Source organism: Podarcis muralis, chromosome 6, assembly GCF_964188315.1.
Source record: "Podarcis muralis chromosome 6, rPodMur119.hap1.1, whole genome shotgun sequence".
NCBI lineage: Eukaryota > Metazoa > Chordata > Lepidosauria > Squamata > Lacertidae > Podarcis > Podarcis muralis.
Window position 1 is genome coordinate 36,925,163 of NC_135660.1, and position 12,283 is coordinate 36,937,445.

At 43.4% G+C, this 12,283-nt stretch overlaps 1 protein-coding gene across 7 annotated transcripts in view; it reads left to right on the plus strand.

The window, feature by feature from the left end:
* Positions 1 to 12,283, plus strand: part of EPHB1 (EPH receptor B1) — a 324,932-nt gene that overhangs the window by 267,164 nt on the left and 45,485 nt on the right. For all 7 annotated transcript variants that reach the window (XR_013393169.1, XR_013393166.1, XR_013393167.1 and 4 more), the window contains exons 8-9: positions 2,804 to 2,912; positions 3,739 to 3,803. Coding sequence is in view for 3 of the 7 variants with exons in the window: in XM_028730892.2 (XP_028586725.2) it covers positions 2,804 to 2,912; positions 3,739 to 3,803 (174 nt within the window). In the remaining 4 variants the exon portion in view is untranslated. The remainder of the gene's footprint in view (positions 1 to 2,803; positions 2,913 to 3,738; positions 3,804 to 12,283) is intronic.

A 12,283-nucleotide genomic window follows, 5' to 3' on the forward strand; every position in this document is an offset into this window, starting at 1 on the left:
AGTTGAGAAATAAACTGAATGTAAACATTCAGAGCCTGGCTGTATTTGCCAGTATCCTTTGATTGTATAACACTGCACCACCTTCCAAGGTCTAACTGCAACAGTCACAAGTTCATTTTTGAATTTCAGAAGAAACAGAGACAGGCCCGTGTACATTAGTTTAAGGTTGGTAGATTAAATCTGTTAACTTAAGCACAATAGCCCAACACTCTACCAACAAGCAGCCAATTAAAAGTGCATAAAAGAGAGTACAGTGGTACCTCATGTTACATACGCTTCAGGTTACAGATGCTTCAGGTTACAGACTCCGCCAACCCAGAAATAGTACCTCAGGTTAAAAACTTTTCTTCAGGATGAGAACAGAAATTGCGCAGCAGCGGTGCAGCGGCAGCAGGAGGCCCCATTAGCTAAAGTGGTGCTTCAGGTTAAGAACAGTTTCAGGTTAAGAATGGACCTCCGGAACGAATTAAGTACTTAACCCGAGGTACCACTGTATACATATGCACTCTTGAATTTACTCTGGTGGCCAATCCTTCCTCTCGCTGCACTAGAGAATGTGTGGGACCTTCCTCCAAAAAGCAGGCCTAGAAGAAGTCCAGAGGAAATTGTGCATAATTGGAAGAACTCTGTGATAAAGATTAGCTCTCCAACTGTAGGCAAAGTATCTTCCTTGGCACTCGCCACCACTGCAGAATCAGACCAGAGGCATCACCTTTCTCTACCACTGAGGGTTTTCTGTATATGTTGTGTCAAACATGGCCACTACTTTGGCCCCAATAGCCTGCAAGAATTAGCATGCAGGGGTTTGAAAACTTAGACTTGCTTTCTCTAGAATGAGCAGTAAACAGATAAGCTCATGACCACAGCCTTGTGCAGGTATGGCACATAAACAGGAAATTAACCCAACCAGGAGGCATGGAGCAGGCCCCACCCCCAATGTGCCCATTTGTGCCAGCCCTTACCCCTCTGTTTCTGTGCTGAGCAGGGAAGACCTGAAGAGGATTATCCACCTTGCAGTCATTTGAATGCAAATAGAACCCTACACACGATTAGGAACTGTGATAAAGTTCTATGGGCCTGTTTTCTATTATTACCATACTAAATAAGTATTACGGTTCAAGATTTGTCTACAATTGACAGCCACTCTCAGTTCATCAGGATTAAAGCATCTCACATAGTTATTCACTAAGAATGGGTTGCCCATTGCATTTTTAAAGTGTACATCCAAAGTACATACTAAAACTGTAATCTGTTAGGGAGACAAATTGGTTTGAAAGATATACACACTGACATGAAGGGTGTTGACATGTGTCACTGAACCAGCAATTCACTGCTGTATATACACAGCTTAGACACACATGTGATTCCCATAGTGCGTCAAGCACAAAAATCTTGACTGTATCATAATTTCTATATCTGTAGAACTGGACAAGGTTCAGTTTTAAATGTGCACAATTAATTTTCTCAGAACCTAAAGATTGAAAAACCAACATGTTTGGTTAATTATATTTTGAAGAATTGTTCAAGTTCTAGCTCAAACCTCAGGGGAGACACATATATATGAGACTTTTTGATGATGCCTGGTTAGACAAATCTTACTTTGTTTGTAATAAAATATACTCTTTTCAGTAATATATTCTCAGCGTAGCTAAAGATCAGCAAGCAATCCCCCCCCCCCATTCAGGTGGCTCCCTCCATGGAGCACTTTTAAGAGGTTCTTTCAAAGTCTAGCAAAGTCACTTTTGCTACAAATGCCTCCTTGTCTAGTGTCCAGAAGTTTTAATTGAGGAAGGGTATGGGGAGCACATAGACACAGCACATAACTGATGGACATTTTAAAAAATGATTTTCTCCAATACTTACAATTAGGCAGACAAGGAGAATGCTGTGTCTGAAATAGAAGCAGTTAATTGAAATACAGCAAGAATGGATATTGTATGTTATTAAATAATAATTGATTGTTAAATGAGATTTTGCACAGGATTTAAGCATCAAGCAGGAGATAAAACAGGTTACCAGTAATTAGCTGCAAAACGAGAGGAAGAAAATTAAAAGGAAGTGTGAAATATTTCCATTTGTGTGAATTCATTCTAAGCTGATAGGACTTAGAGAGAGAATTATCAGAAGATGAACAATAATTTTAATAAAAATAAAAATGTTAATTGATGTGCAGGTCCATTGTGGTAAGGACTGAACAAATAAAGAGTTCTTCCTATCTGATCAACTTATTGAGAAAAACAGAAAGCACTGCAAAGGGTATCATTTCCCTGGATTTGGTCCAGGGTTGCAGGGCAAACATAAGCCAAAGTTTGCATGTTCTGATGTAATGGTAAACTGAGGTTTGCAAAACAACAACAACCAAAAAGTAATTAGGTTCTCTGAGTCTGCAAGGGAAGTATGGAGATGGAAGAAAAAATATGTGTCTAAGGCTCCTTCCAGGCTTTTTCTTGTAGTACGAAAAATGATTTGGTGTTCCATATGAACTGAGCCATTATTAAGTGCTTGTCTTCCATAGCCCTCAACACTCAACTTGCCAAACTGTAGAGTTCAGGATCTGAGAGCCCTTCTAATATAGAAATGGCAAAAGCTGGCCATTGTTACAATCCCTGTCATGCGTGGGATTCCAGGGGTCTTGGCCTTCAACCAGGATCTGTTCTTCTTTGGATCACCTATGTAACCCATCCTGAATTCCTGGTAGAAATGGTGGCATACAAAGCAAGTAAATAAATAATAGAGATTCGCTATTAGCAGCAAAGGCTCGTATGAGCAGGCAAGAATGTTACAAATGTCTTTTCTTTTCCAGATGACTACAAGTCAGAACTGAGAGAACAACTGCCATTGATTGCCGGGTCTGCAGCAGCAGGGGTCGTCTTTATTGTCTCCTTAGTGGCTATTTCAATTGTTTGCAGCAGGTACCATTTGCCACATTATAAATTTCGCTTTCATTCCAAGGCTGAATCTTCCTGAAGGAGATTGTGGAAACACACACATTTACTGCAGGGCAGCGCTGGATAATGGAATCAAGGAGCTAACAATTGATCTGTAATGGTTACATAAGAAGCGCGGTGTAGGTGCTAATGGATATTTGGTTTGCGTAGCTTAAGCACACCTTCTTTAAAGGGGCGAATGTTCTATTGCTAAGACACGCTTGCACACGGGGCAGAATCTTGCATGTATTCTCTTACAAAGGGTGCCAGATTTAAACAACAACAACACGAGCTACGCCAGTCTCTGCATTTAATGGCACTTTCCCCGAAAAAGCTCCTTTCCAAATGCCTGTTGCTTTCCATTACTGGTCCTGAGCTTGATGCACACAGGCCTACCAAAATACACTCTTCCTGAGGAGTTTCTGGTAGAAAACTCAATTTGCGGTTTGCAGGGCCAGCTCTGACTATTAGGGAGGTTGCCTCTGGTGACAGATGCCGGGTGATGGGGACTAGCGATGAGGTGTTGGAGGACAGAGCTGTGCCCCCAAAGCTGTCCTACCGCTCTCAGGTGCTGTGGGGAATGCTGCAGTGTCACCAGTGTTGAAGTAAGATTCAACTGTCTATCTAGTCACACACACGGAAAGGATGGGGTGCAATTTTGTCCCTCGCCTCAGGCAGCTCCAGCCCTTGAGCCAGTCCTGATATGTTAATTCCATATTTGGCCACAAAGGTGCAGTGAATAAGGACAAACTGGTCTGTCTTTACAGCCTTGGGCACTGATTGAACGGCATCTTCTTTTTCATTTTCCTAGGAAGCGAGCTTACAGCAAAGAGGCAGTATACAGTGATAAGTTACAACACTACAGCACTGGTCGAGGTGAGTGGCGGGAGAAGCCAGGAAAGTTTGGACAACTCCATGTAACTGTTTTTCATTGGGGCAGGGTTGAGAAATGTCAATTAGTTTTATTTGTTTCCTAAATTTATTCACCACCTTTTGATAATAAAATTCATCCCAAGGCAGTTTACTACCTTATATATCAAAATTCAACAACAAAATACATTTTTTAAAAAAATACCTACACTTTAAAGGCATCTTTAAGCATTGTGGTCTGACTTGGAAGTAAGATAAAGCTGAGAGTGAAAGACAAGTGGAAGGAATGGCAAGAGAGATGGACAGTACTGAGATAACTAAGGAGGGGAGCAGGGATCGTTTCAAGGAATACATTGGCAGAGAACTTAAATCGAGAACAAGCGTTTTGCTGGAAGATGTTTAAGCTTGTATGAAAGTGGGGATTTTCTCAGGAGATACTCTGCAGAGCAAATTTTTAAACAGGGAGAATGTAAGGCTTCAAAAAGCACTGGAGGAAATCCTCAGCCTTTGTGCCTCCTGGCTTTTGTTTAGTCAGATGTTGAAACAGGTTCTGCCATTATTTTTTACGAATGCGTGTTTTAGGAAAAATGAGAAGCTGAGATGTATGCAGCACTTGCTTGTCAGCCAGTTACTTGTAGTATGCGCTTGTCATCAGCCCTTTTACACATGAGTCCTAGGAGAGAGGCCTACACACAGACCTCGGCTCAGCAGAAATGGGAGTTTGTCACAGATTACTGTAAAGAGCAACTGCCTTTTTGCTTGCTATAGTTAGATTGATGAGCAAAGGCAAGGTCTTGGAGGGAATTGATAAACAAACACTCCCCCCCCCCCCCAATTCTATAAAGTGCCTGGTTTTTCCAACTTCCTCCTTTTGAAATGCATAGATTGATTAGTCACAGTGAAATATAGGCATATGGCTTTTCATCAGCTGTTTAGTAAACAGATCATATCCAGATCCTTCCCAGAATGCAAACGGAGCTCTCCTGAAAGGCAGCAAATGAGCCTTTATAACCTGTATTAGGAAAGTTAATAGGATAATAAAATAGCAAGGCAGCAATCTTGGCCAGTGAGTAATCACTGTCCATCGACACTTCTCCGCCCGCACCTACACATACTTTACGTGCTTGCTGTGCATGCAGAACCAGCTGCAAACAATTATATTCGACAGTTCCCAGGTGTTTCAGGGGAAATCTCCAACACAAATGCACACAGCTCTTTAGGGCTCTTCAGATTACAGCCAGCAGCAATGCCTATGTAAACCACAGCCAAAGCAGGAAATGAGATAGGGGGAAGAAAACCAAATTGGGAGCAGCTAAAATCCAATTTGCACTTTAGGAGAGAAGCCTCCCAGACTTTCTCTTTCTTTAAAAGGAAAATGTGAGCCTAAATTCTTGGGGAGAATGTACTCATTATAATTCAAATGGGCGGATCATGAACATGCAGCCATGGAATTAAAGATTAACCAAGAGCGTACTGCAAAAGGTGGAATTAAGGTTTCCTGCTAAATTTGTAGTTGCTCTTGTACTTCCTGACCTTCAGATGCTTTGTTGTATATCCCTGAGATTTTCTTAATTTTAACTTTTGGACAAAATGTCCCTGGATCACTTCTTATCCTTAAGGGAAGATAATTAAGCTGAAAACAGAGGCCAAGAGAGCTCAGTGCTGGAGCCTAATAGGTTTAAATAATTTTAAAGCTATTTAATGAGACCAATGTGAATATGGATGATGGGATCCTTTGCATAGAAAGTTTCTAAGCTCGGCAACAGTGAATCAGGATACAGTAACTATCCATATTTTTCTGCTAATGTGTAATACCCCTTAAGGAAACGTGTGATCAGATTACCTAAAATGTTTACTTCAGTACAAAATATATGTCAGTATACTAGACTATACAGAAGATTGTGAAAACTGCCAAAAAAGCATAAATCAGAAACCAAAAGTATAAAGTTACACTATTATATCAACTTTCTAACTAACATGCTGGTAAATCTGAAATTACAGAGCACAAATAGCATCTATCTGCCACAACTGATTTTAGTTTTTTTACTAAGCAGTAAGGGACAATATATGTTATATAAATACCTGTAGGATGCTAATAAATCAATATACCTATAAATGTAAATATGAGAGTGTTTGGAACTTAGCTCTGGGAGTCTGACATCTTTGAGGGTCCCATTTATAGAACAGTGACCCTTAGAGCTGGTGGGGGAGAGATAATAGAGATGGGGAACATCTCCCCAAATGTTGCTGGACTCCCTTCAACACCCAATTGCAAGATAATCTAAAAATTACAGCTCTGTGCAAATTGCCTCTCGAAATTCTCCACCATATTTGTGGGCAGAGAAATTATGGGGAGAGGAATTCACTTAATTTCTCCAGGGGATGAGAAATTTTTCCAAAAGTCATTCTAGGGCATTGTGGGAGGGGGGTGGATATGGCCCCCCACCAAAAATGGTGGAGAAATTTCTGCAAAGTGGTCTAATTTTTCTAGATAGGTGAGACCAAGAAAAATCTCAGAAATTTCCTGATAAAATCCAAGTCTAAGAAATTTCACTTCCTTTCTACAGAAAACCCTACTTACCCTGTTTGGGGCTCTTTGGAGGAAGTAGGGAACACACATACCATTCCAAATAAATAAATGTGAGGCCAGTACTTCTCAAAGCTTCTAGAAATTTATTCAAAGTACACATATATATGATGCTAGAAAGACATGGATTTCTGGCTTATTTCTATGTGCATTTTTGAATGTGAGTAGGAATGTGCAAAAGGGACGCGGGTGGCGCTGTGGGTAAAAGCCTCAGCGCCTAGGGCTTGCCGATCGAAAGGTCGGCGGTTCGAATCCCCGCAGCGGGGTGCGCTCCTGTTGCTCGGTCCCAGCGCCTGCCAACCTAGCAGTTCGAAAGCACCCTCGGGTGCAAGTAGATAAATAGGGACCGCTTTCTAGCAGGAAGGTAAACGGCATTTCCGTGTGCGGCTCTGGCTTGCCAGAGCAGCGATGTCACGCTGGCAACGTGACCCGGAAGTGTCTCCGGACAGCGCTGGCCCCTGGCCTCTTAAGTGAGATGGGCGCACAACCCTAGAGTCTGTCAAGACTGGCCCGTACGGGCAGGGGTACCTTTACCTTTACCTTTACCTTTACGTTTACGTTTACTGAGACTGATAGTGGCCCTGAGATGTAGATGAATAGAAAAAAGTTGACCCAGTGCTTGAGCAGATTGCCCTTCCTGTCTTAGTGTTGTTTTTGCAATACAGGTAGAAACTTCCCTTTTTGATATAAAAATGCACACATCCCCATGGTTGCTGTTTGCTGTGTCTTTGTTCAGCAAGTTAGTTTTCTGTGTCATGACATTTGGATGGATTTTTACTTTCTGGGCTCTGCAGGAGCTTCTTCAGCATGACCTTCGTACCCCTGTAGCCAGCAAATCTTTGAGCAAACATATTTACCACTCCTCAAACGCCGCTGGACTGTTTGTATACATGATACGCCTCTTCCCTACTGCCATGATGCTCTTTTGCGGCATTTCTGCACTTTTTAATGCCCAATAGCTAAAGCCTTGTTCCCTGAGCCATTACAGTACTTCTCCCTATGCCCTTGGTCCTCTGATGTGTTCCCACTGCTGACATTTTCCCCAAAACAGCACTTTCTCTCTCTATCTGACAGCATTTTTTTTTTTTAATGGAAAGAATTACTTCGTATAAGGCAAAAGCAAGCACACAGCCCAGTGGCAGGAACATTGTAAGGGCAGCCCATCAGGACAAATTTGAGACAGCTGGCATAAAGCAAGGCAAAAATATGTAGGTAAGGCAGCACATAAATTCTGGCCTCCTCTGTGCAGAAATTTTAAAAGTTATTAATAGGCAGCAGATCAACTCATTCCTTCTGAGACAAAACAAAGGTTTCTGCAGGTATGTTTTCCTGCATTGATCTGTGAGGTGCCATGCCTTGAATCAATCCTGCCAATGCATTTCCTTTATTTTCAAAGCTCGCCCGCCTCTTTTGGAAAAAGCTCCCACCTGGATGCCAAATCTGAGTAGCAGCTCATTGATAACAGTGCATATCCCAGGTGACCACTGATAGTGCCTTGAAGACTGCACACATTTCAGATTATGCACTTTTGGCAACCTCTGGGCAAGGCCTGCACTGCACAAAATAAAAGAATCTGTTCCTGGAATTTGAGTGCGGGTGGTGCTGTGGTCTAAACCACTGAGCCTCTTGGGCTTGCCAATCAGAAGGTCAGCATTTCAAATCCTCACAATGGGGTGAGCTCCCATTGCTCTGTCCCAGCTCCTGCCAACCTAGCAGTTCGAAAGTAGATAAATAGGTACTGCTGTGGTGGGAAGGTAAACAGCATTTCCATGCGCTCTGGTTTCCGTCATGGCATTCCGTTGCACCAGAAGTGGTTTAGTCATGCTGGCCACATGACCCAGAAAGCTGTCTGTGGACAAACGCCGGCTCCCTCAGCCTGAAAGTGAGATGAGCACTTCAACCCCATAGTCTCCTTTGACTGGACTTAACCATCCAGGGGTCCTTTACCTTTTTACCTTTACCTAGCGTGCTAGCCGGAGCCAGTGCAACAAGTCCCACTAGCACAATAGGGCTTCCCCCTTCTCCTCCCCGTGTGCTCTCATGCCCTCCTACCAGCCCAAAGAGGGGTGAGAGAACACCCAGAATAGCATGCAGCAGGAGGAGATGGGAGATCTTGCCACCAGGCAAGTAAAAATGTTTGTGCTGATGGAGTGATCTCCTTAGCGCTGCTTGGAATTCCATTCATAAATTCTGAGTATAGGGATGGATGGATGGATGGGGAAAGCTTGTTGCCAAAGCTGTGGTGACTACTAATGAAAGCTATGTGAACAGGATACTCTCCTAATTCCACACTGCTCAGTGGGAAGGTTAAGTGACGAAGTAATGGCCAAGAGGGGACACAGGTGGCGCTGTGGGTAAAACCTCAGTGCCTAGGACTTGCCGATCGTGTGGTTGGCGGTTCAAATCCCCGTGATGGGGTGAGCTTCCGTCGTTCGGTCCCAGCTCCTGCCCACCTAGCAGTTCGAAAGCACCCCTAAGTGCAAGTAGATAATTAGGTACCGCTTTATAGCGGGAAGGTAACGGCATTTCCGTGCGCTGCGCTGGTGCTGGCTCACCAGAGCAGCTTCGTCACGCTGGCCACGTGACCCGGAAGTGTCTTCAGACAGCGCCGGCTCCCGGCCTCTTAAGTGAGATGAGCACGCAACCCCAGAGTCGGTCACGACTGGCCCATACGGGCAGGGGTACCTTTACCTTTTAATGGCCAAGAGAGCCCAGAGAATCCAAGGTCTGGAGAATGGCTTGGGGTGGCCAGAGATCATTCTCACATGAATATGAAAATATGCACATAAGAGGTCATTTAAGGCTTCCCGAAAGAAGGCATTTTGCTAACAATAGCAGGCTAGATAATGGAGAAAGAGAGCAAATAAAACATTTTCTTTTAAAATCCCAGGTCTTGGAAGAATCCACAGGTCAGGACCATTTTTTTATGTTTGTGGTGGCAAGAAAGTGCCCCTCAGCAAAGGTAAAAGTAAAGGACTCCTGGACAGTTAAGTCCAGTCAAAGGCAACTATGGGGTTGCAGTGCTCATCTTGCTTTCAGGCCGAGGGAGCCGGCGTTTGTCCACAGGCAGCTTTCCGGGTCATGTGGCCAGCATGACTAAACTGCTTCTGGCACCATGGAACGCCAAGACGGAAACCAGAGTGCATGGAAAAGTCCCTCATTAGCCCCGCAAAGCTCTAGGAAGAGCACTCCCTGCAGCCCCCTCTACTTGGCTGATGTAAATAAAAAAGGGTGCAAGGTAACAAGCAATGCTTTCAATTCTGTTTCGGCACACTGCAGAGCCAGTGCTATAGTCTATCACTGCAACAGTGAAACAAAAATCCTTACAGTGTATATCTTTTTTCCCAAATGAAACATCTAGGTTAGTCTGTCTAATTAACTCTTCAAACCATTTTCTGAGTGTTGGAGTGCTGGCATTTAAATGACCTAGATGCAATAAGCAGCCAAACACAAATGAGGCAGCCTCAGTTGGCAAGCCAGTCTCTTCCATGTGCCTGCGTGCAGAGTATCAGTATCTTGTTCTACAAGTAAGAAGTTAAGAAGACAATAATTGCTTGCTGGAGCAGAGCAAGGTCCATCTAGTTCTGCATTCTGTTTTTAACAGAGACTGACCAGATGCTTCCCATGGTCACAAGCTAGACATGAACACCTCCCTTGTTGTTATCATCAGCATCTGGTATTTATATACATAGGGACATTACCTCTATATGTGGAGGTTCCATTTAGCTATTTTGGCTAAAGCCGTTGATAAAAGCTCTCCTACATCTTAAAGGTAATTTCCAAAAGTTCATGATCCATTTTGTGTGCTGGCAAGAGCCGTGTGCCCATGCTAATACTGTGCATATAGCCTCATAGCCAGGTGATTCCACTGGATTTATGTTCTCAGTTATTGTTTTGGTAAATATCCATGCAAGATGCAAAGTGTGTGTCCTTGAAAACCTTGAAACACAAAATTAGAGAGATGCATCTTTCACTAGCTTGCCATCTGCTGGTGGTGCAGAAAAAAATGCACAACTTTGAGATACAGGCATTCTCCCCAGCTGCATGCTTCAGTGAAACTAAAGTGGGGAGCACCTCTAAACACCCTTTAAACTCCCTCTGTGCCCTCTCACTTCAATCCGTACCAAAATACTGGATCCAAAAATATCCACAACTAGAATTGAAACTCGGGGGCCAGCAGAAGGCTGGAGGATGCATGGGAAAGCAGCTGCTGCGTGACCCTATACATCAGCTGTTAGATGGGGAGGCTGAAGAGCCTAAGCAGAGCCCTGCTGCACCTCTGGGCTCTATGGGGTTTCCTTCACCCTCAATGACATCCTCTTCGGAATCGGGAGAATGTCCCTTTGTGAGCCATGAGTACTCTGTACCTCTCTCCTGCCATTTCTGGGTTTGAATTGAACCAATTAATTATTTTCTGGTGCTCTGTGTGTATGCGGTCACTTGAGTCTATTGCTTGTAAGTGGGGTGTGTGTGTGTGTACACGCCTGGCAGAAAAGTCCTCTTCTTTAGGCAGAACAGAGAGGTTGCTAATTCTCAGCAAGAAAACCAAACAGCTCCTGTCAACTAGGAATATACACTGTTCTACTCGCCATCTTTGAGTAGACGAATCATAAAGATTTTATTGATAGCCCTATGGTTGGATTTGGTCTTTGTACTGAACTTTACACTTCCAAACATGTTGTTCCAAATATGTCAGATTGCCTTTATCCATAGTCTGGTTCCAAACTCTGGCAGATTTCCTCAGACTTCTTATGAGCACAGAGCGGTTTGTCAGCAGCATGGATACCTTTCTCCTGGACGTTTAGAAGCCATTTTACACTGGCCGAGTGGGTAGCACTAAGTCCAAGGTCATTGCGTCCCCACCTTGATCCTTCTGCGTTATATGTTTGTTTTGCTTTTCTAATCTGTAAGCCTGCCTTGGTTATGATCTTGTAAATTCCTTTGTAATCCTGCTAGAGCATCAGCTGCACTTGTAAAAGGATTTATGGAACAGTAAAAATGTATGTGATGAAGCTGTAAAAAGATTTATGAACTGGGCAAAGCATGGATGACTTCATCGCAGGTTTTGCCATCAGTAATGGAAGGATAGAGTTTTGGCCCAGTGTGTGCCTAAGGCTGCCTTCCTGTAAGCTACAGCTTTCCCTTTGGCAGATTTAGTGCTTTACTACTAAGCTGTAAGTGAAAGAATTGTACTGCAAGGAAGAGAGATGAACTATTGTAAGGGTTTGGTATTTCACTAGGTGTTGTGTCCTATGCCACCTGTGCTGTTTCTACTAGACGTGGTGCACCATCCGGATGAGTAGCAACCAGCAGTTGGTGGGGAATGGACGTTCTGCCCTGTTCCTATGTGACTTGTGTCAGCCACTCTGAATTCTCAAGACTCATAGAAACTCTGGAGTCTGGAAATGCCACAACAGAATTCAAAGTTTGTGACTCCTCTGCAGTCCTGGGATATTCTAGACCTGGATCTTCACGTTTCATAGGGCTTATGGCTGCTACTTAACGTTAAATCTGTGGTAAACAAACAATGCTTGAATGGGATTGGATTAATTATATAGACATTAAAACTGCAGTCCTAAGCCGAGAAGAGGTGGAGAGTGTTTGCTCTCTGACTGATTGCCAAACATAAAAAAGGTGAGGAGCAAATCCCAGGAGAGATGAGATGCTAGAACAAAAGTTAATAATAGGATGGAAAGAGAAAGGGGCAGGTGAGAGTAGGGAAGAGGAGAGTCACAGCAGTGGGGCTGACCTTAGTGCCATTGCCCAGAATAAAAGAGGATTACTATTTTTCCAGTGAAAACAAGATAACTGTGCAATGCATTCCAAGGATTGCCTGCTGCGATCACCCAGAGTATCTCTGGCAATCTTTTCAGGTGTTAAATATAGTGATTCATTTTGG